The sequence below is a fragment of the Hirundo rustica genome, chromosome 2 (assembly GCF_015227805.2).
Source record: "Hirundo rustica isolate bHirRus1 chromosome 2, bHirRus1.pri.v3, whole genome shotgun sequence".
Taxonomy (NCBI): Eukaryota; Metazoa; Chordata; class Aves; order Passeriformes; family Hirundinidae; genus Hirundo; species Hirundo rustica.
Genome location: NC_053451.1, coordinates 17,717,028 through 17,742,102, shown reverse-complemented (window position 1 = coordinate 17,742,102; position 25,075 = coordinate 17,717,028). Strand labels below are relative to the sequence as shown.

Here is a 25,075-nt window from a genome sequence, read left to right as displayed (position 1 = left end):
AGAAAATCCAGAATGGAAAAAATAAATATATTTTTCATCAGATTAATCCCTCTATCTTTTCCAGGTCAAAGCACACCTTGTAAAAGACACTTCCTCTAAGTGTCCATAGGTTCACCCTGAATGTCAGTCTTTATGCACAATCCACGTGACAGTTTAATGACCTTAGCTGACTTCTTCCTATCCTGCTGTGAAATTTTTATTCTGGAGGTTTATGACAGGAGAAGGGGGGCACTCCTTCTTAAGAAGCTATCAACTCTTACATGACTTCCACAAACCCATGTAATACACCTTCAAGGGACGTTGCCATAACCATCTGAACAGGCAATTAGCCACGAACTGTGGCTGCACAGCCAAGCACCTTTACAAGGTTTCCTAGGGGCAGCTGGATGTGCTACAGAGATGCAGTCCACGCGTGGGCAAGCGCAGTTTCCCCAGCTCTGTGCTCTGCTTCTCCCCGGGAAGAAGAATCTGTCTCATCCATTCCGAGGCTGAAACTGGATCTGTTGTTTTGCTGGGGCTACATCCATTAATTAGCCTGAGGATTAAGTTTTAGGCCTTCAGCTGACATTGGAAATGGTCTGGAGCCAAAAGAAGGAGGAGCGTGAACCCCTCTTTCGCAAATGTCTGAAGCTAGTCAGCAGAAGGTGCTACACTTTACAACGCATGAAGTTGTAATCTTTACCTGCAAATTCTGTGAATTATAATTACTCTGCATGGAGACAAACAATGTAGGAAACATTGTTTTGTTTCTTAATTAGTCCCATGAATTTTTAGTCATACAAAATAGCAGAAAGTAATATTGCACCTACATGGATATTTAATATCATTAGTTGTCTGCTCTGAATCTAATTAACTATCAGACTAATTTAACATAGAGAGCAACAAAGTTCTTTTTGTTAGCAGGAGAGCTGGTCTTGCGTGTTCACATTCCTGTTTGAAGTGATCTATGAGTAGTCTGGAATCCTGTAACAGGGAGGATTTTGTAGAAAATAGCTGGTTGCCTGATAGAGTCAAAAAGGAGCTGCTGCAGCAGAAAATCTCTGCCATAGTTTAGCATAAAGGCATATCTAAAAGGGGAAACAAAGCCTTGCATTTTAGAAGCATATATAAGAAATGAAAGTGTCACAGGTGACAAAAAATGTCTGTTTCACCTGGGAAGGGATATATATAAAATCAAAATGTGCCATGAAATTGGATTCTATGATACATTTCAAAATGAGGGGAAAACCAACAGATTAATGTTGTTTGTACATTTTCAGCAGTCCTACAGTCACCTTGCACTTAACATTAGCCATGAAACGACAGCAGAATGAAACCCAGTAAATATTTATTTAGTTCTAAGGTATTAAGACTAATCCCTTCAGTTCTCCCCTCTGTTGTTCTTTCCCACAAATGTGAAAAAGTTGGCACATGCAAACTTTAATTCACTAGCTGTAAGCTAAGGGGAAATAGAGCCAGTTTAACTTACAGAGGTACTTGCATAAGCAGTTACAAAATCATTACAGTGTTGCTGCAATGTAGGAGAAAAGGTTTAAACTTTGTAGTGTGGTGGCTCTAAACTGACCGGTGGATCTTCTGCACAAAGGCCTGAACCCCATCATTTCATGAGGAAAATTTTGTACTACGGATTTCTGTGCTGCAACCAGGAGCTGACAAATGCTTGGTGGGGTTTTACTGAATCAGCTTTGCACCAGTTCAGAAGAAAAATAAGTGAAAGAACATGGTCCAAATCCTTTCTGTCTTTTGCATCAGCACAATTTTTTTAATAGTTAACACTTGTATACCCTGGAATTGTGCCTCGTATCCTAATTCTTCTCTGCCCGTTTTATGAGCCCTGCATGTTCCACTTCCATGCCAAAGCTCTGAAGCTGGGGTCTGGTGCGTTCCAAACACATCTTCTAGATATTCACTTCTGAGTGCCACAAGCTTTCTGCTCCTGTAGCTGTCCCATTCTGCTTCTTCAGCAGATCTCCACGAATTCAGCAAATAAAGCAATCTCACGCCACCCCTTCTATCTGTCTGTGCAGGATGGCCTTAAGCCAGTTTTCCAAGGAACTCTGTGAGCTCTTGATGGGCGTCTTACCATGGCAGGGTTTTTTCTGCAAAGCTGCCCGGTCATACCCTGTACATCTTTCAAAGGACAGTTTGAATAACTACTAGGCAGATTTGAAGTCCTGACCTCATTCCTTGCTCTAAGATGCTTCAGTTCTGAGGGCCTAGTTAGGCTGGTCATGCATTCACACGTGGTCTCGACACCTTTAGTCGATTGCGTTAGCTGTGAACATTGAAAGAAACAACTTAATTGCATTGTCACATATTTATGAGGTGAGTTTTTTCTTCCAAAATGTAATTGGATCTAAATTGATATCCATACACTGGGTTATTGACACCTACAATTATTACTAATACAGCAGAACAAATTATGATTATATTTAGTTCAATAATTGCAATAAAAATATGGGAAAAAATCTTCTACATTGAAATAGAAATGGACTTATTCTGTGTATTTTTCATTGTAATGCTGCATTTTGTTCTCTCTAATTATTTTGTCTTTAAAAAATATAGACCACTTGCCAATAAAAAATGTTGTTTGAAAGAAGAAACTCAAAATGATTCATTAAAATATGTCAAAATAAGCAGTTGGTGATTTTAAAATGAAACATTTCAGAACTTTTTACACTGCTTCCATATTTTTAAGCTGTAATTATTTGCCAAATTACATTCATTGGTGTGAACAATTTTGGTCACTTTAAAACTGTACTTTCAGTGGCTTTCACAGTAATTGAAATAAAAAATTCCTCTCCCTGCTGTTATAACAATAAAGGTGCAAAAATATTCTCTGCAAAATGGAGCAGGAACAATAGACACAGTCATAACAGCTGAATAAGAAACAATAATTCTGTTTCACGAAAGTAATGCAGCAGGCATTTTCCAACCTGTCTTCATTCAACAGTTGTGAGTGGTCTACAGCTGTATCTAAAAGCCTTCTAGCATCTCACGTAAAACATTTTTTCATCTCCCAGGCTGAGGTCCCTCTCTTGCCTGAGTTAGAGCCTGCATTGAGTCTCAAATACATATCCCCGCATCAGGACTTTAGTGACTTCTTTATCAGGGCCCATGCTGTCTTCTCTGTCTACTGAAGATGTTTATTGTAATAAACATGATTTGCTAAATGGAGGTTTACGTGTTTCACATAACTTTTAGTCTTGGAGATTCTCACTCTCACCAGAAATTCCAGCCTTTTTTAAAATGTGTGCACTCCCTCGTGAGAAAATCTGATTTGAATTCACCTATATTTTCTGATTATAACAAGGGATTTTGGTGTGATTTCCCAACTCACTGCAATCAAGTCAGATCAGCACTTCTGCACTGTTAAGATTAACACATAGGCTGAATTCCACATATGCCAGAGACATTGTTTTGGTCATACCAGGCATATAAAATAAACCATATGCATAAGTCTTTGCAGGATCAGGTTACTCGTAGCAAAAGTTGCATCTAATACACCTGTTTAGATAAATATATTCATCCACAGGTAGAAAGATGCAACATATGAAAATGATGACCAGGTTGCAACTATAATTCTATTTTGTGTAGAACACAAGAAATGTTCCTCTGGTAACATATAACTAGAAAACCATAAATTACTGTCTGTCTTCTACCTCTGTGACCTTAACTTTTAAAAGACATACTTACGTATTACTGGTCAGGGACATACAAATATTTAATGGCATAGAGCTCTGCTCATAATACACTAAAATTAAAGACTATAGCATTTTTCCTACTGGAAAGGAGTTGTGCAGTACATAATTTACCCTATTTTCCACACATACAGTGGAGGGTAAAATGTCTTCTGTTTATTGCCTGAACAGAGCACCAAAATCACCTTTTTGGCCTGAGTTCTAACACCCCAGTTCTCATTCAGGGTTCACATCCTTACAAGTGAAGTTATTTATGAGTGCATCACTTAAGTTTTTTCCTCCCTCATGGGTTCCTTATGGGTACAAGTTACTCCTGTGGAGAGTCTGATTAGATACAAGACAAAAATTTTTCACAAAGAGAATAATCAGCCACTGGAATCCTGCCAGGGACTCCCCAGCACTGGACATTTTTAAGATTCAGCTGGGCCATCTTTTCCACACCGTGCTTTTGCCAGAAAAGATTGGACCATATGATCCTTGATGTCCCTTCCTAGCCAGAATTCTATGATTCCATGAATCTAATTTCTGAGATTAATAATAAGAATATTCTCAATCATAATACAAGTCAGTCTGACTTTGGAGAAGCTTTTTTATTCATTTGTTTTTCTGAGAACTTACGACCTAGATGGAGGTGCCTCGTAGGAAATTGAAGCGATACAACCAACAAACAGTGCAGCTAAAAATGGCTGTCAGGGTTTAGACTGAGTATTTTAGACCAGAGTCAGCCAAGAATCCTTGGAAATTTGATGACAATTTGGCTATATATTTTGTGCTATCAAAATGTGAAACTTTTCTATCCTGGCAAAAATGTGCTTGGTTTCTTATTGAATAGCTACATGTTTTTGGGGGCTGTTGACATTTATGCTTGAACACCGCCTCTCCCCGACAAGACCTGTTAGAATCACTCTGTTACTGATATAACCACAACTATTTATGCAGCTTATTTAAACCTTAAATTCTAATATAAGCATTGCACCATTCTACAGCTCATGACAAACCATCCACCTCTGTTATGTTCAAAAGAGTCAAACTTGGGGTGTCAGGAGTTCAGGATGAACAGGACTATCTGCTACTTCTCTGTATTTCCCATTTTACTTACTGTGAGTTTTGTTTAATTCATTGCCAGCAGAAAAGAACATAACTGACTAAAAATAAAGAATCACTGGAAATAACATAAAATAATAATTGCAGTTTGAAATGGGTAAGTTAAATATCCAGCCCACTCAAGGGTAGTGGCAGTAGTCTATAGTGGAACATGTAATCTTCTCTGGAAATGCAGTTCATGAACTGGATGCTGCCCTTCCTGAGCCACATGAAATCATTTACACAACAGAACAGAAAATATTAACAAGTTTTTGTGATCATATTATCATAAACAGGTAAGAAATAAAGAAACTGTGTGGGAAAAAAACTGTGAATTCTGTGCCCTGCAAAGCCATGAGATAATGGCTTTTCTCAGATTGGTGATTCTAGGTGTTTCTGCCCGTGGCAGGGGGATTGGAACTAGATGATCACTAAGATTTTTTACAACCCAAACCTTTCTATGATTCCATGATTTAATGATAAGAGGGCTGACAGCTCCCATTGCCCCAAAAGTGAATATGGCCCCCATCGTGGTGTTTCATGATCAAGTATCTTCCAGAGAAAAATCTGAAGAACATGATTTATTAGGCTGGAATCATTTTTCACACTCATCAAACTCTTTAGAGAGCTTAGCTGATGTAAAAAGTGAAGCAGCATAGCAGCTGGTGCAAAAAGATCCTTAAACATTTGACACACGTGAGAGAAAGCATTGCTCTGGCTGAGAGAGGGAGAATTGCAACAAAGACCCCAATTTATTTTTGCCATTCCACCCATTATACCTAGGATTACAGCAGAAAATAAAGAAATAACGGCATTGTTTCTTTCAAGTGCAAAGCGTGACTGACTGCATTTCACTTTGCTCCATTCCCTCCGCAGATTAAAGCCCTAGAATGACTACTATGTTTTCACACCAAAATATAGATACGTAAATAAATCACTAAATAAAACTGATCATCTGCTGCAGGACAGATGTTAACAAAACACTTGCGGTACAGAAGTGAAATTGATATTAAAACATTTGCAAACAACTCTCTGACTGGCAAGCATCAAAAACCAAGAAATCCATATTTAATGCTGATACTTTTCTCTAATTCAGACATATTAAAAAAAGAAACACCATATGTTCAGGGGTGGGAACAGGGTGGATATACCAAAGTGACATTATACAGAAACAATAATAAAATCACTGTTGAAGAATTGATCCCATATGACATGCTGTTGAATGTGCTTGGATATTAAGGAACTGACAAAACATAAATAATAAAATATATCATTAGGCTTTAAAACTTGCTTTTGAAGGATAGTATTGAGGATGCAACTAATTTTATGATGCACTAGCAGGTGTGAGATTGTGGGCAGGAGAAATATATTTTACAGCTTGTGTTTCTCAAGGTACTTACATCTACATGTCTCTTAGAGTGAGTTCTCTTTTAAGTGGGTTCTTCTCATTCTTCAAGTCACAGAGGAGTGTGTTCTACCAGTCAAGCCCCTATTCGTCCTGGATTGTGTCTGATAAAGGACAACACTAGAAGAATGGTAGGTGTTTCAGTTACTGTACACCTCATGTAGGATTTTCCTTTAAACGGATGTATTTCATGTAAGTTGAAAAGAGGACTTTTGTATTTCTGTTACAGGATGGGCTGATTTGGATTACTTAATCCTTTCTGAGTGTATTGCTGTAAATTAGGGGAGAAAAACCTCAGGCCTTGTGAACACTTAAATATTGTGTAGGTATACCCTTACTCCACCCTCTACCTCCACTAGTTAAAATATTACAAATCCAAACCTCATTTTTGCAGAATCTGAAAACATTCATGAATTTGGGACAGCTTCCAGAAACTTGCAGAATGTCTCATTCTGGAGGACTGCAACAAGGAAACAGTAAATATTTCTGAAATGAAACACTGATACTTCACATTTAAATTATGCTTTTGTTAAAAGCTGACTTAATTTGAAGGGGTCAGAAATGTGTACAAAAGCCAAAAAATTGAGCAATTTTTTTTTGGCACAACTCAAATTACATTTTTGCCTGGATGACCAAATAAAAATCCACTATTATGTGCTCTTAATCTACTCAGGTTTTGTGCTTATTACATAATGATTTTGATGAGGAAGTGATTTCTACATAAAAAGTTACATAATTGCAATTTAGGTGTAGTTATTATCAATAAAGGGGCTTTTTTTCCCTTACAGGTATAAGGCTTTTTGCTTCTTCATAAATGCAGTTTTCTCTTGTATATGGGAATAAATAAAGAGGTGCAAGATATTTACATAGATGAAGACTCCAGCCTCAGTGATGCTTTCATGTGTACCAGTGTTGCTTCTCTCAGTGTAAAGACACACCTTGGGACAGATCTCAGGTTAAAGCAGATTTTTTGAGGATTTTGGTCTGCCTGTAACAGTGTCTATTAAAAAGATGTGTAGAAATTAAGAACTCTTTGTGCACAGAAACTTGTTTTTAAAGTTTAATATGGTTCCTTCAAGTTTTGGGTTGGTTTTTTTTTTTTTTTTCTCTCAAACGATCAAAAAATGTGTAGGTGTTTTCTGGGCTACCCTTTTCAGGCTGAAAGTAGAAGGGGAAATTCAGAATTCAATTACCTATGTAAAAGTGCAAAAGTAAAGTGTAAAAGCTGTCTAAAATTAATTTGCACTCCTCTTTCCCACTCAAAGTTTTAAAATACTTGATCTGTGCAATAAAATGTGCTCAAAAATCATTCAGAGACTGAAACCTTCATTTAGTTTCAGGGCAACATCAATTTTTGTAGATACTCAAAAAAGGCAAGAGAGAAAATGCAACGTATACAGGCTTCATATTGTAGAAACCTATAGGTATAATAACCTTTCATTACTGAACCATGCTATGTTTCAATCTTATGCTGGATTTTGAATTCACAGAAGTTAAGATGGTTTCAAGTATCAAACACGGATGCAAGCAGTGGGAATACAGCATGTTAGTGCAGTTACCTTGTGACTTTACCTTGATGCATCTTTCATACATCTCCAAGCTGTATCCCTAAGGCATAGGCAGGCATAACCTTTGGGTTCATGCACTCCACTCAGCACACTGTAGAAAACCTGCTGCATTTAACTATCAATCCACAGAGGAAAAGATGAGGGTAAAGAAGAAAAACAAAGTTTACACCATTTTTAGTAGTTAAATTCTTGCCAAGATGTGCTCATTTCTAAGGGTTGGAATAAGCACTCTCAAGGAAAATGAAAAAAATAAGGGAGGAGCAGTTGTGAAGATGAAGAGAGTTAGTCTAAAAAGAAAAGAGCAAGCTCCTCCAGGGAATTCTAAACCTGCTTCTACTCCCATAATTAAGTGAAGCTAGTGTAACAGTGCAGATACTAAAAATGAATAAATGTTCACATTAAAATGAATGTTAAAACTCTCTTTTCCTTTTCCTTGAATCAGGAACTAACCTCCTGCTGGGGCTGAGATCATGTCAGTGAATTGCCATAATGAAAATATCATTGCAAAATGTAGATATGCACTATAAAATTATGACCTCATTGAGATATATATTTCTTTTTTGAAGTCATTGTTTCTTCTTTTTTACACTGTAGAAAAGAAGACTGATTTTGGTTATCTCTAGTTGTGAAAGAAACCTCTGTGAAGACAGCAATAATCCTCCTACAGAGCAGGACCATCTTGGATAATCACCCCTCCTCCACCACTGTAGTGCAGGGTCGAGATGAAGCAGAAGGTGAGCATCTCTCCGTGGTGCAAGGCAATCAGCCAGAGTGTGGAGGTGTGCCTGGAGGCGTGTTTGGCCACTGGAGAGACCAGTGCCAAGGGCAGGGAACTGCAACATAGGGATGTCCAACTGGCAGCAAGCAGACCGGCAACACCTTCAGCTTTTGGCTAATAGTTTTAGCCAGGGAGCAGCCCCAGGGTGAGTGACACCATTTAGCATCCTCCCTCTGCTGCACCAGCTACTCCCGAGCTACAGACCAAGGCATGGTCCTCTGGGTTTCTTCCCCTCTTTCTAAATTCTAACCACACACCTGCTTTTAAAATGTCAGAGTAACATAAAAAGACCTCACTCACTCATCCTCCTTTTTCCCTCTCTTCTCCACCCATTCCCTTCTCTTTTCTCTTTCTTGCCTTCCTGTGCTCTTTCTGCTAATCTTGGGTACATAATGCTTGTGCCTAGAAAGGTTGTAGTTTTTAGAAAAAAAATATGCAAGTTTTGCATCTTTCAAACAGACACGTATGAATCAAGGATATGTTGTATTTATTAGTATAAAATATCACACTTCAATAAAAATACAAATAAATAATTGAAAAAAGAAAGGCAAGAAAACAAGCATACAGAAGGAGAGCAAGAGACTACAGTAAAGGGAAGCAGAGCAGGAAGAAAAACAGGGAAGCATTGTCTTGGAAATATGCTTCTGAGAGGAATCCTGAAGTTTTCTGTTCTCTTTGTCAATGAGGTAAGTGGAGACAGATCTAGCTGGAAAATCTACCATTTCCTCACCTATTTTTTTTTTTTTTTTTTTTTTTTTTTTTTTTTTTTTTTTTTGTCTGCCAGAAACGTACGAGGAATTTACTTAGTTGGCTGTGAGTCTTAAATCTCTTGGCTGAGACAACAGGAATCACAGTTGCACTGCAGATTGGATGATACGTACTTCTGATCACGGGTATGAAACACAACGCTGGAGAGTGATTATTGCCAGTAACTGCATTACTCTTACGTGACAAAAAGCCTTAGGTCTGGAACTTTTCTGAGACACATTGAGAGCTTGACCACTCTGTGAGGAAGAGAACCAATTTTCTAGTTGTACTTTGCAAGGCAGAAGGAGTCAGATACTCATATTTCTCCTTAAAGGGATGGCCTTTGATTGAAACAAGATTTAAGTATGTCATCTTTAATATGATTGACAAATAGATTTTAAAAATATCATATACCGTGCAACTGTATGTATGTTATTCTTGGCTAAGCTTGTTTATGATTTAAATCAAAATATTATGATAGATATTTTATGAGGTGACAACACAGATTGTTTTTCATTATACTGTATGCAAAGAGCGGGAAACATGAGAATAATCCAGCTTTATAATACATTCCTAATTTTAATCATTTCTGCGTAACAGCCATGGTTATAGAGCATCCTTCCACCAAAAATTCTTCAGTGTATCCAACAGTATTAAAAGCACACTCTACCAGTGGTAAGCCAAACTGTGTGCTGTGGGGTGTTGTCTGAGCCCTTCTCAGACACATCTATGGATGATCAGAGCGAGGAGTCCACCACTGGGTCAGAAAATGCATGCATATAAATATACAGACCGTGTCCTTTGGTCTTACTGGCACTGCTGTCAGCCACGCCTGCTGCACAGCCTACAGAGATGCTTTTCCACTGCTTTCTAGACAAGGAATTGGACAGGCTCCTTTCTCCACACCGCACAGAAAACAGTCCCTCAGGCAGCAGTTTTGCTGAAGCACAACCAGACACAATTACTCTGACTTCAGCTGGAGGGGGGATGCAGAAGCACAACCACCTGTTAGCAAAGTGCAGAAACTCCATGCAATAACAGGTTAAATATCTCACCCAGCTGTAAACACATGAAAAAAAAAAAAAAAAAAAAAAAAAAAAAAAAAAAAAAAAAAAAAAAAAGAGGCAGGTTTTTTGGGGGGTTGGTTTGGTGTGGTTTTATTTTAAAGGGTCATAACGGGTGGTGGTGTGCAAGCATCGCCAGGGAGGCCCTGTCCCATACAATGGAATGGAGGCGAGAGTGTTGAGAAAAGCACATTGTTCTGCCACGAATCTATTTGCCCATTCCCACTGAAGTGAATAGCCCTTCATTCCAGTGGGAATTTGTGTGTCACTTCAAATGTTATGCATATAAGTTAATTTCACACTGCTTCAGGTCTTTGTTTTCTAACTACCAGAAGGGTTAAGAACTGAGAAGGAACAAACACTTGCCAAACTCCCCGGTCTGAACTAAGGGTAAGGGGGTTTTTTGGTTGGTTGGTTGGTTGGTTTTTTTTTTTTTTGCATGGGGGGAAGGGCAGGTGGGTGGACAATGGCCAGAAAGAGAGAGAAATAGGGACTGGAAATAAAGTACAGTCTTTTGTATTTCTACAGCTCAAAGATGCTTTTCAACAGGACTGCTGCCAACTGTGGAAAACCATCTTTTTATGGAAAAAATATGCCAGTGACAATGGATTTACAAGAACTGAGCCAGTGTGTCCTATACGCATTTATTCCATATTATGCAAGATTAATCATTTGGAGCATCATGCCTTCAGGAGCGTTCTAAGCATCAGGGAGCCAAATTTAGACTTGATATCATGAAGTCAAATTTCCTTTTGCACCACAAAGTCCCCAGGATGCCTGATTACAACAGTGCTGAATCTGGCACTGGAAGATGTTACCTACAGACTGGGCACAGTTCTGCTTAAATATGACAAATTGTATTTGCTTCCTAAGCCTGCATGAATCGATGTACATAATTTGGTGCTGGACCTTCAAAACATTTTATTTTAAACAGACTTAATGCTTTTTGTTGTTTTGGAATGAGAAGGAATAAAAACATAGCAGATGGCAATTTGAATATACTTGTCACAAACGGGATTTTAAGGCTGTACTCTCAATTACACTATGGCCCCATTATATCTCCTACCCATCCTAAGAATGCCTTAAACTCAGTGTAAATGTAATTACGAAATGTAATTTGTTTTGACTGCTAACTATAAAATGGGATTTATCTATATAGGACTCGTCTATACAGGGAAGTGGAATAATTACACCAAATTAAAACATCTACCTGGGATGTTACATCAGCAAAGCCATAGCAGTATAAATTATTCTGCTACAATTATGCTCATTAGTTTTCCTGGGTAAAAAGGCTCTTATCATAAATAAAAATGGGTCCCTAATGATTAATTCAGTATTATATTTATCCAGGTTTATTGGCATGGGGGAATACATTGGTTACCATGGAATCAAAAGGCAGAGTCTAACAGCAGAGTAAAGCACCAGGCATCAAAAGTATCAGCAGAGTGAGAAACCCTCTTTTAAACAAAAAGGTTTGCCATATGAACATGTCTAAGAACCTTTAGACAGCATCCTGTGTACCACCCGAGCGACCCCACATCCCTGCTGCTAATTGGAATGAGAACAGTTTTGCACTAGCCGGGGAATAGACTGGCAAAATTACATTGATTTCATAAAACTTTGATTTCTTTCAGCTATGTTTGGTTTTCACAGCAAAATGTTGAGGAATGTCCAACATCCATCATAGCCAGCAATTTGCCTGTAGTAACTCCTTGCCTGAATTCTGTTTTGTTTCACAGTTACAAATTAATGAGGCCAGTTAATTGGCAAACTGTGCCTGAAGACTGAACATACTACTGTGAGCATTTGATAAACTTAGCCGTACATATCTTTGAAACTGCTCTTCATGTCCACTGTCTGAAGAAATCGGCAAATATTACACTATTTTGGGGAATATATGGTGCTTACATGAAACCTGCTCCCACAGATGTTTCAGCAGCAAGTATGGTATTTATAGCTATTCAGTATTTTCCTTGAGGTTTTGCAAGATAGTGAATCCAAAATCAAAAAGCACACCTAGGCTGTAAAGAGGCAAGACTCTCAAGCCACTTCTTTTAAGGTTCCATAATTTGCTGTGGAAAAACATCATCTGGGGATACATCGACGCCGTACCCACAAAACTGACGATCAGCACCGAGATGCAGCAGAGAAATAGCATTTCTTAGAAAAGTCACCTTTAGTTTTGTAACCTGATTACAGACTGCTCTAATTCTGAGACAGCCCTTAGCTGGGCTCCTGGGACCTTGGGCAGAGGCACGAATCCCTCTTCACCTCGGGCGGTCGCTTTGCCCGGACAACACTCGGAGCATTGGTCTCCGCCCGTGGCTGGGGCACCATCGCTCCCTGCGGAGCAGCTCTGCCCTCGCCGGTGGCAGCGTTTCCCAGAGCACAGCTATGTGCTGTGCCACAGCCAAGAATCCCTGCAGGCATTAGCGTGACAGAAACGCTGCCTGCTGCCCCCGAACCCCTGCCGGCCCCTCTGCGAGGGCTGCACAGGGCCGTATTTGGTATTCCTCGAGCTCTGCGCAGGGCTCGCTGGGCTCCCAGATGGTTTCAGACCTTCGGATGCTGCCATCTCTCGCGGGCTCGGCACCGCCTCGAAGCCGTGCGCTCCACGCTCCCCGAGTGCCGCCCAGACGCCGGCACAAGCCCCGTCGGGAGGTGCCGTGGTAGCGGTGCCCCTGCCCGGCCCTCGCTGCCCGGCACACACGGCGCGTCCCGCACGGGGCTCTGCCAAGGCCAGCGTTAAGAGATGCGAGGACAACGTCGGTAAACTTTATTGGTGGCAAAACCACGAGGCACGGGCTGCACGCCGGCGGCCGTCAGCCCCAGCGCGGGGTTGCAGCACAGCGGCCAGCCGCCCCCGCCGAGGAGGAACTGGCCCGGCTCCCCGCGGCCGTACGGCAGCGGCCCTGGCCGGACCTCCCGGCTCCCGGGCGCCCGACAGAGAGGGCTGTGGCCGGTCCCCCGCCGCTCCCCGCCCAGGGCGAGCGCCGCTGGCTGGTCCCCAGCCCGCGGGGCAGTGGCTGCCTAGGCCACCCCGGCCCGGCGGGGGCAGAAGCCTGAGGGGCGGCGGAGGGAGAGGGGCGCGAGTGCCCAGTCCGGCCGGGCGCCCCCGACCGTGCTCGGGCGGTGGAGGGAGGGCGGGGCGGGACATACCAACAGCCCTCCGGGGGGGAACGCAGTGACGCCCCCTCCCACCAGCCTCTGGCGGCGCCCTTGATACCAACGGGAACCCCCCGATGCGGGGGGCGCGTCTGCGAGTCCCGCAGAGTGGGACGGGAAAGGCCGGGGCGAGGCGACTCGCCCCGAGGCGGGGGGGGAGGCGGTGGGGGTCGCGGTGAAGGCGCCCGGCACACGCGTCCCGCCTTCCCCCGGCCCCCCTCCCTGCGGCGGGTGGTGCGGCCCGCTCTGAGAGGGCGGGAGCGGCGCGCCCCGCCCCGCTCAGTGACACAGGCACCGTGTGGGGAGGTGCCGGCGGCGCGGGTAGCGGGACCGGGCGTGACTGACCGGGCGTCGTAGCGGCGGCGGCGACGGCGAGCCGAGCCCGGAGCATGGCCGGAGCTGGAGCCGCTGCGGAGGCTGCTGCTGTTTTCCCTCGTTCGCCGCCTCCTCCCGCCCGCCGGGAACTTTTCCTAGCGGCTGGTGGCGGTGCCTCCCTCCGGTGGTGGCAGCGGCGGCGGCGGCTGCTGCGTTCGGCGGTGCCTCCCGGGCCGGGGCTGGGGCTGCTGGGGCTGGTTTTCTCTCGTTTCTGCTGCAGTAAGTGGAACTTTTCCCCTTGGCGGACAGGCGAGGGGGCGGGTGAAGGAAGAGGAGGAGAGAAACCCGAGCCCTGGCAGCGCCGAGGGACGCGGCCGAGTTGAGGGAAACTTTGTGTGGCGCCCGGCGGCGGGGAGGGGTGGCGGGGGCTGCCGGCCGGCCTGCGCGGGGGGAACCGGGCGGGACGTGGCCGGGATGGTCGAGGAGGGAGGGATGCGAGGCGGGGTCCGAACCGGAGCCCACACCGAGGAGACCTACCTCGGTAGGTCTTTTCCTCGGGAACATCCGCTGCGGCAGCCGCCGTGAGAGCGAGTGTCCCGGGAGGCCAAGTTTCCCTGGCGTTCGGGCTGGGGCGGCCGCGGCCCGGGTGGGGCTGCAGAAGTTTATTCTCCGTGGCTGGGGTTTCCCCCGGCGGACGGCAGGTTATCCGCTGTAATTCCCGTCCTGAGCGGCGGTATTTCTCTTGTTTGCGGGAATTCACGGGCGCTTCCCCCCCCCTTTCTCCTTCCCCATCCTGGAGGGAGGACAGAAGGATCTTGGTGTTACCCGAGTGCGCCTGAGGGGAGGAATAGTACGCTCTTTGCCTCCGGCGGTGTGGGCTCGCGTCGTTGTTCCCTCTCACTGAGGGTGAAACCCGTGCTGGTTTCGGTGTTGGGTCGCTCGCCGCTGCTGCCGAGGTGGGATTGTGTGTGCTTGCTCTACATCACCCGCATCCTGAGCAGCTGCTGCCGGGGGCACTGCGGTGCGGGGCCCCGCCGGGCTTGGCGTGACCGCCCGCAGGAAAATGCCATCACCGACCCCCCCCCTTCCCGTTCATCTTCCTGTGGGGAACAAACAAGCGACGTAGCAGTTGGAAACTGAGCAGGAATTTATTTACTTATTTATTTATTTATGCTATACTGCATTCGGTGTAGTGTGCGTAGTGTCTTTTTTTTTTTTTTTTTTTTTTTTTTTTTTTTTACGGCAGTGGAAGATGAGAGGGGATAAAAGTAGACTTGGACAAGAGCAAATCGACAACCCTCATCCTGCCGTTGTATTCCCAATGCAGTAATGAATAGTTGGCAAGGATATTTTATTATAGGAGACTCTGTGTCCCTTCCCTCTTTAATGAAGGAGGAACAAGTTAGAGGAGGTAGTCTCTGGAGGTTCATGTGATAAAAATACCCAGGAACGAGCAAGCCATACCGCCGTAAAACACTTGTGTAGTAGCTGAGAAATGCTTTCTCAGGGAGGGAGTTGAGGCGCTCTAAGATTGTGCTCATGCATGTAATAGTCTCCCCCCTCTGGCAATGATATGGCTTTCAAAAAAGATGATTGTTACTAAGTTTGTAAATATTGAGAAGGCATCACATTTCAAACTTTAAGGCTTGAAGACTTAGTTTTCATGTGGTTGGCAAACTTTTTGCTCTAGCACTTTCCTCCCTTCCCATTGTTCAGGGTTATTTCTGCCCTTTTGCAAAAAAGTGAAGTTCCAAACTTGTCATAACCTTGACAAGCTATTTTTACATCTAAATGTGAAGTTAATAGTAACAATGAAGCTAAGACCATCTGTGCTTAGTGTCATACAGAGGCTCAACCATTTCAGTCTTGACTAGCGTAATTCAGATGTCAGTCTTCCCAGATTCTTTTTTTTTTTTGCATAAGTGAACTTCACTGATGACACTTCAGGACATCCGCCAGAAGCGGCAATGTTGTGTTGAAATAATTTTGTTCTTCGAGCACAAAATTTTGAAGTAAAATCTCTGGATAAAAGGGAAAACTTAACTGCTACAGACTTCTGGACTTTGGGGTGATCAGCAGGGGAAGAGGTTTTTTGTCAATATCTTAAGTTTTAGTTTTCTTTTCACCTGGAAATTTCCCAGTTGTTTTCATTGTTTCTGTAACTGTAACATATGACTCTGAAGGAAAAAATATTATTACTATGGCTCTTAAGAGTGCTCTTAAATATATTTTGAGCATATTTCCATGTTGATGGAGCCCAAAACTGCTTATTACTTTTGGTCGCCTTTTGTCCTTCTACTCAGCCATTCCGATAATGCTAAAAAAACAAGATTTGAAAATAGTGCCACAAAAAATGCCAACTCTAGCAGAATAAACTCACTACGAAACCAATCAGTTTTTATCCAATCATTTCAACTGACGGTTAGAAACAATGCTTTATTTGCACTGTAATTCCTCAGACAAATATTGCCAAAAACCTACCAACACTCGCACCAAAAAACTGAAGGGGAAATTAGAAAATATATCAGGCATCTGAAATAACAGCAACTTTTCTGGTTTTGAGTAAAAATAGACCTGCTTTAATAAATGCTGCTTCTTTTAACAAAACCAAGACTAGTGGCTTCGGGTTATATGTACAGTTATATGTACAAGTACTTCTTCCAGTTCCCAGTGAAACAGTGCAACAGAGCTCGCACTGAACTTACATGATCAAACTAGTGTAATCTTGAACTAGGGGACATATATGGCATCTGTAAGAAGTATCATCAAAACCTTTAATCCCTAAAGTAACTTATTTTGCATTGCATCAAATATATTTCAGCTATGCTGTAAATGAGGACCAGTGTGCTGCTAAATAATGAATTCCTCACAATTCCATTGCCTTTGTTAGTTTGTGCACAGTGAAAAGTTTTTGCAAAATGTTTTTGAATGTAAGCGTGAATTAAAAATAAGCAGAACTGTAAAGTGAGGTGACTAGAGAGGAAAGATGTACAAGATGCATTTTTCAGGTATTTTGTTGAAGAAATAATTATATTTTTTCCAATTTAAATTGCTGGTTATGTTAACCTTCCCAGTAAGGCTAGACAAAGAAGTATACATATGTCTTCTAAGATCCCTATGATTTTTTTTTTCCTTAAAGGAGCCTGGAGTACAGAATGCCAGACTGGTAGTAGAGCTGAAGGGATTGGGTTATAAAGGTGTAAATAATATATGTGTGCAGTGTACCATGTAGAGAAATAATAATAAAAAATTCCCAAGTAATTATTGACAAGAACAATCTGACTAGAAACATTTTTACTCATTTTTCAGGTTAAGTCATAGCAAATTAGCATGTCAAGCAAAGCAGGTTACTAACTTGGAAATGGGGAGGCATAGTAGAGTGATCAGAAAGACAACAGAATGTGTTTTTTCCTCATTGTATGTTAAATGATATGTTAATAGTTTAGAAATCCTTGTCTAAATATGCGTTTATTTTTTGAAAAAGGTGTGGAAATAAATGCTCATTTGAACAGGTGTTTGGCGGAGCAATATGACAGCAGTGAAAGAAGGAATAGGAATGCTATAGAAGGTATTTGAAAAGTTGGAATGAATAGTGGTTAACCATATAGTAGGTTGGGCAGTATATGAAACTACTGTGAAGAAATATAGTAGCTGCACTGGTAAGAACTACAGATAGGAGAGTTTAAATCTGAATTGTCTGATAGTTAACAATTTAAAAAAAAAAAAAAAAAAAAAATTGTCAGAAGTCTGTCCAGCCTGTACTTGAGGATAACTTGTTGGAATATAAGGTGTGATTTTTTGAAAGAATTCTTAGCCTTTTTCATTGTGGTAAGTCTGTCATTTTCAATGTTACTGTTACACTGTGATGCTTTCAGTGTGCAAGAACTCCCATATGTATGGAAATGAAGTACCGTGTTATCTGAGTTAGGATCTGAACGCCTGGAGTATCATGAAAGAATTGTGATGGTTGTTTAGCCATTTGTGCTACATAAAAGTTGAACAGTTACTTGATTTAAACAGTGTTTCTCTCTTGCATTCTCAAACAACTTAATTTTATGTCATAGAATATGAATACTATTTGATAGTGAACAAAAAGTAGCTCCAGCAGGATTACTTTTTGTGATATTAGAGAGTCAAGTATCCTGTTTAGAAATACGGTCAAATCTAGGTTGTTTTCTTTCTGATCCATTTTATGTGGTATTGCTGACAGGGTGATATTGAGAAACAAAGGACTGTTCTGTAGCAGGAAAAGCAAAAATATGTAACCTTTATAGAGCACCTGTGCCAGTTGATTACCCTTCAGGTGCTGGTAGTAGAGCTTTTAAGGTAGGCACAATCTGATGTAAATTGCATCTGATGTGAGAAAGGAAAAGGAGCTGGGCGTGTTTTGCTTCAGAAAGCAGTGTGTGGGGCTAGTGAGTGGAGCATTTGTGGAGCTCAAAGGAAAAATAAGTTGAAAACTCTAGAATCGAAAATCTGAATTTTAATTTGTAGAAACAAATTCTGGAGTGAATGAAATTAAGGTAAGAGAAAAATAAAACCTGGTACACAGAAGATAATCTTGCTAAGTGCCAGCTACCTGCCGTGCTCTTGGTAAATGTTGTCCTTTTTTAGTGTTGATTTGGTTATCTGTTGAAGAGCAATAATCTTTGCATCTGGTGTTACAGGAGTTACAGGGTGGCCTGCCCTGCTGTTGTGTGGCTGAATTCAGCTTTGTCCAAACAGCTCTTTATCAGAAGGTACAGCTGCAGACTGCTTGGATATGTGTGCAAAGAAGTGAGAGTGCTGAGATTGTGTGTGCTGTCTGCTTGCTCTGGAGGCCCCGTCCTCTTCCTCTTCTGTGGCTCTGTGATGACAGATTACTTTGCTCTAGCACTGTTTGTGTTTGTACTTCTTGTTTCCAGCTTTGGATGAATGTGTTGTATTGAATGAGGATTATTGCAACTTTGGTTGGTTGGTTTTTTGTTGGTTTTTTTTTTTTTTTTTACCCTCATGACTTCTGTTTTGATTGGTATGTGGATTGTTATGCAGAAGTTTGTCAGGAATTTTCCAAGGCAACTGATAGCTGGGAGTGAGTGGCCAGATTTGCCAATGAAAAATAGGTATAGGTGCAATTACTTAATTATTATTACTTTGTTATGCCACGTGTTCTTGGGTTTTGTGGTTGTTAGAGGTGGAGGTATGTATGGTCTTAAAAGGTAACTTTAACCAAAACTCTTTTGTGTTTCTGTGGTTTATTTTTGGTAGGGTTAGCCTGTCTAAAATAAGACTTTTTGAGTAGTAGTTATTTGAAGGGCAGTGGTATTCAGTGCTTCGGAGTTCATAGGTATCTGAAATGCAGTAATGTATTTTTATTGAGAGGCTGGAGATGATGACTTTTTGATTAGGCATGAAATAGGTTGATCAAGCTTTCTTGTTAAAGGTAAAGGGGTCATTAGTATTATTCTTTGTTCCTGGTTAGAAAACAGAAGGATTGCCTAGAAAAGAGTATCATCTGAGTATGAGAAGAAATCTCAAGAAGAGCTAAAAAGAAAAGATTGGAATGTGGAAAAACGCAGGGAAATATATGAGAAGCAAATAAAGAGTGACATGTGCAGTAAAGGCTATGTCAGGGGAAATAATTATTGTGTCTCTGTCTTGGGGAGAGGTGATAAAGCTGTTGGGTGAAAGCTTGTCTTACTCCACTGGATGTCCTGGATGGTGGAGGTGTAAAACAGTGCGTGAAAAGGAGGTGAAGGTGTGTGTGAGTGAGACTCCTGAGGGGGCTCATGGACAATATTTTCATTGATTCTAGAAAAGCTGGCCCATGGTTGCTTATTACACCACTAAGTATATAAGTTGGTGATGAAGAGGTTCAAGGTGTGTAGCACAACTTACGAGTCATGGTGAAAACACTAATCCAACTTTTTTTTGTGTTATCCAATACATGAATGCTTCAGGAGTTACTTTTCAGGTAATTAACTTTCAGACTTGGGACAGTTTCAAATGTGAACCAAAAAATTGGTCTTTCTGTCCATAAGTTAGCAACAGAAGAAAATGAGCAGCAGGAATGAAAAAAAACCCTGAAGGTCTTAAAGTTTCAGTTGATGTCCTCTGTCCTTTTACCTTGGTTTTTCCAAGTGTATGGGAAGGTAAATGTAGGTAAAGTTTGGTGTGTTATCAAGAAGGTCACATTTAGTTCAGGTAATGAAAAGCGGTAACAAGCTTGCAGACAATCCTCTTTTATCATAGCTGCATTCTTTTGTTCAGTATTTTAGCTCCTTTTCAATTGTTTTTCAAGTGATATACAGGAGTAAAAGCAATTTAAATATTTTGATAGTGTAAAATAGCATCCATCTTACTCTGTGTGAAGGCTAGTCATGTGTAACTCTTGAGCTGACAGAGATAGTAAGATTATCTGCAGCAATAGACAGCTCTTGCCCATTTCCCTTCCCTGACCCCCTTCCTATATCAGATTTTCATTATCTGGTGTTTAAGATAGTTATATGTCTACAGGGATTCATTGTTTTCTCCTTTTCCATTAGTCAAGGTTTGTATTACATTATAGTTCTTAAACTAATCCTGGGATTGGTTTGTACAGAGCAGAATGTTTTCCAAAAGTGACTGTTGTTTTGAATACTTGGCAGGTGCTAGTGCTATCAGTGTAATGCAGTGGCATGTGCAAATTTGGAGTAATTCAAATGGCAATCTCCTGCTAAAGGTGAATAAAGACTAGTCAAGCAGGTCTCCATACCTGATATGTATACAGATGAGTGGAAAAAAACTGCTGAGCTAGTTTGATGAATTTATTGGTTACTTTTGGATTTGTTGTTTTTATTAGTCCCTCAGTTAGAAGCTCACAGATTAGCATTGGATTTAATTTTATCTTACTCCTGTATTGTGTGGGCATTCTTTGCCCGCTTCTGTTGCTTTTTTAACTTGAAATATCACCTATGCTGCATGTGATATATTGGTATAAGCTGAAAACTAATTAATAACAAGCATAACCAAAGCCAGCCTATTGGATGAAGAGATGCTGGAGAAAGAATATGAAGTTGACATCATATGCAAGATGGGTAACTTAATTTCTTTTCAGCGTATGTAATTTGGTAGAAAAATAGCAACTTTAGTCAAGTATAAGTTAAATTACATCAAATACCAAGTAACTTCTTCATAGCAACAGATTAACTTAGGGAGCAAGGCTTCTGACTCCTATATAACCTGGGGGTAATTTCTTAGCCCAAATTCCTTTAATTTCTGCAACATTATCTGTTGGCCCTTGCCACAATGAATAGCTAAGGTTGATTGCTCCCCTTGTTGGAGAAGGGAAGTCAAGAGCTGTTAAGCTTAATATAATTTTTAATATATTTGTAAAGATTGATAATTGCATTATAAAAACCCACTTCTCAGCCCTTCACGAGTGCTGCTGTTCCTGTGTTTTAAACACTTCAATGTGCTGATTTCAACAGATAAACTTTCTTAAGGGCTATAATATGCACTTACATAGAGAACTAATGTTATTATGACTTCATTGCGGCACTGTAGTTCTAAAGTAATCAACTATGAGAAATTGATGATTTGACCATGCTATTAATCACTTTTTGAGAAATTGAAATGCATCCTGTTGAAAGTTTCAATGTGTTACTGGTAGCTGAGGTAACATAAAATAATCTACATCTGGTAATTTGCAAGTGTAATATAGCCATTTATCCAGGATACAGTCTATAGAAAGAAGCACACTAAATTCTGTTTGAGGTATTAGAGGAAATTCAGGCTTCTGCATGCAGCTTATATGGTCTAGTTCCAATCTTTGATTTGGGTTGGAAGGGACCTTATTCTGTGATTCTATATGTATAACACAACAGTTAAGTTCAACAGCTGTAAAATAGCAAGGTTTTTTTACTATGACCAGATTATCACAATTGATGTGTCAGTGTTTCCAGATGAATATTTAAAAACTTAAGCTACCTCCTGATAAATCAGAATGTAATCTTTTGTGGCGAGACAGATTTGTATAAGCTTCACGGAAAATTTTTAAATGATTCTGCAGAGTATTCTGCCTTACAGAAAGAGGTGAGGACTGTGTGACTCGATAGAACTGTTGGTGAAAGTTCTTTTTGTGATGAATTTCCAGAACTACACTACAGCTATGTATTCTGAATCTCAAGGGGCATGGCTTAGGTATAATAAATTGATGTGTCTTCAAATAGCTGAAAACTGAAGTGAGGAGAAGTTATGGTGGTGTCTCCACTATCTGAGACAGCTGTGAAAAGAGGTCCTGAATTGATCGCTGTAAGTACATGAGGCAAGACACTGGACAGAGGAAGAACACTGAGCGTTAGGAACCTTAAGGGGGCTTTTAACAGGATTTCCTAATATTTCCTTCTAGCCAACCTGCAAGATATGTTTTGGGAAGTGGATTATTGGATCAGTGAAAATTTGTGTGTCCTGCTGAGCTCAGAAGGTTCTGATCATCTGTATGGAGTCCACCTGGAGGCTTGTGGCTGGTGGCACCAGGGCAGGGGCAGTTCATCTGCATCCTGGCCTCTCTTCCATGTTGTAAGGCACTTAAAGCAAGTTTGTGGATGTTGTGGATGACTGTGAGGGTCAATTCATCTGCTGTAGCTAATTAAGTGGGATGTCCACTGGTCAGAAACCTTGTGAATTCAAAAGCAAGCAGCAAGCCAAGTCTCTCTTGCAGGGGCGTGACCCCATGCAGCAGCAGAGATGTGGTGCAGACTGGTGACAAGTACCTTTACAGGAAGGAACATCAAGGTCCTTGTGGGACAATATGTGCCTTTGTGTTGCAAAAGGTGAAGAGCACTCTGGACACGGTCTGCCAACTGAAAGAAGTAATCTGGACTTCTACTACTGGTGCTTGTGAGATTGCATTAAAAGTACTGTGCACCGTTTTGTGCTCCCAAGTATGAGGCCGGTGCTGAGGTGCCTGTGAAAGGCCACTAAGGTAGGGAGTCAACACATGATGTATGAAGAGGGTTGGAGAAGGGAGTTTGTTCAGCTTTGAGAAGTGTCTCAAGTGGGGCATCCTAATTGCTGCTGACTCTGTTTAATAGGCAGTGAGAGGAAAACAGAAGACAGACTTAGCTATGCACAGGGAAAGGTTAAGAGGCAGTAGACACAATCTACAATGAGGGAAATAACTATAATGTGTTAGCAGTATGTTTTCCCACACAGAGAATGAAGCACTGAAACAGGTTGTGGAATCTCTGTCCCTGAAAATATTCAGAACCTGACTATGGTATGACCCCTGAGTAATTTGATCTGACTTCAAAGTTGGCCCTGCTTTCAGTTGGGGATGGGATTGGATAACTTCCAGAAGTCCCTTTCAGTCTAAATGAGCTTCATAGTGTGCATGGGCAGGCAGGAGCTGGTATACTGTAGTTCCTAGCCCTGGAAGAAAAGTAGAAGTAGTTGGAAATCTTCTATTTAGATATAAATATAAATATAAATGTCAAAGTAAAGTCTGAAACAAGTTTTTCCTATAAATCAATTTGCTAAAAACTTACTTCAAAATTTGATCCCATTGTTACTTCCTAATGTAAGTTATATCTGTTAGAGAATTTGTTAAATAAAGATCTGGCTACATCTTTTCCGTTACTTCAATAAGTAGCCAGTAAGAACAATACCATACAGCACAGAGCTGGGTGGCACTGCAAGATGTACTGAAAATGTAGCTTAACAGTAAATTGAGCAGCTATTAAACAGCATTCCCTAGGCTTACTGTCGTGATGCAGTCCCTGGACAAAAAAGGGTTAACTTTCTGGAATGACCTGCAGCGAGCTGGCCTTAAGAGCTAAAAAAAAGCCAGCAGTGTCAGCAATGCAAGGGAGAAGCAGGCATCACATAACTTTATAATGTAACTGGTAACTCATCAGATTTTTTTTATGGAGAGCTGAGATTTGCTGCTCCTGACAAAATAAGTTTGTTTTATGTTTCATTGTATGATCACAGTTGTTCAATATTGGCAGATAACACTGAAACTTAACAGGTAATTGAAAATGTGAAGTTAATATTTAGCTGTCCTTCTGAAGTTGTTTGAGACTTTGCAACATTATGTAGTGCAAAGTACAGCCTCCCTTTTTACATAGTGTAAAGTACAACCTCCCTTCTCTTCCCGCCGACCTCAGTTCTCCCCAGAGGAGGTGGTGTGTGAAAAGACAGTGTACAAAAAGTGAAGGAGTGGTCTGCTTAAGGCAGTCAGGGTGTTCCTAGGGATTGAAGGTTTTGTTCCTTCCTCTAGAAGGGCTACACACACGAGTCAGTGTTCCTGAGCAGTTTTTAATAGCTTTCTGGTTTCAATGTAGGATGTACAGTGCAGGAGACAGGGAATGCTGCATGTTTACAACTGTTACTGAATGCTTAGAATTTCAGGTACTGCTTACTAATTTCATAGAAAAGCCAGAAGAGAAACTCCCCAGAACCCCAAAGAGTGTTTCTTTAAAGCAATTCAGAAACTTTGCTTGTACATAGGTTTTTGGTAGTTATGTGGACCATGTACATTCATACCACTAAATGCAGTGGGCAGTCTCTGACTCTGCTGTGTCCCTTTCTCCATTTAAAGTTGAAGCAATGTTCAGTTCTGTGTGACTTGAACTTTTGCTTTATTGTTCCTATGTAAAAGTAAGTTCTCCTCAAGACAAAGGTGTTAATACAACAGTATTTTTTCATTTACCTTGTTCTCCCCAAAATGGCTGAAATGCCCTAGGTAGTTTGGTTTGTGGTGATTTGTTTAAGTTATCCCAAGTCAGGTTTGTGCTTAAAGCTTCTTGTTTAGGTTAGGAGTTTCATAGACCTTGCTTTTCAGTGTGGCACACCTCTAAACATGCATAGTTTTGGCTCATCAGAACCAGCCAGCATTTCTGGTGGTATCTGTCAGAGTTAATTGGGGTGGTTTGTGTTGATTTTTTTTTTTTTTTTTAACTGCACTGTGTTTATACTGGATGAACTAAGAGAAAGGAAGGCAACTTGGTGTACCCTGACTTCATTGGCTTCATTCATCTGAACTGAACAGTTCAGAAATCTTCCTTTCCACTCCTGCCTTTGAGTAGGTAAAACATGGCATAGTTCTAGGACATGCATCTTGAATGTGATCATGTTTTTATTAGACCTTGTGTCTGAACATAAAGTTGAACAGTAATTGTGAAATTCAGAAATTGAGAGTTAATTGGTTCTCTCAGTTGCCTTAAGTTTGCTTTGATAAAGAATGGAGAGGTGGAGCCTGAGAAGAGCACTGTAGTATCAGAAGAACA

General features: G+C 41.2%; 1 protein-coding gene across 3 annotated transcripts in view; it reads left to right on the top strand.

The window, feature by feature from the left end:
- Positions 1 to 13,855: 13,855 nt before the first annotated feature.
- The window catches only part of NECTIN3 (nectin cell adhesion molecule 3), a 61,822-nt gene continuing 50,602 nt past the window's right edge, over positions 13,856 to 25,075 (top strand). The window contains exon 1 of one of the 3 annotated variants that reach the window (XM_040055793.2): positions 13,856 to 14,105. In XM_040055793.2, the coding sequence (XP_039911727.1) occupies positions 13,901 to 14,105 (205 nt within the window). In that variant the 5' untranslated portion in view covers positions 13,856 to 13,900. The remainder of the gene's footprint in view (positions 14,106 to 25,075) is intronic. The other 2 variants (XM_040055794.2, XM_040055795.2) reach the window with 2 other exon arrangements.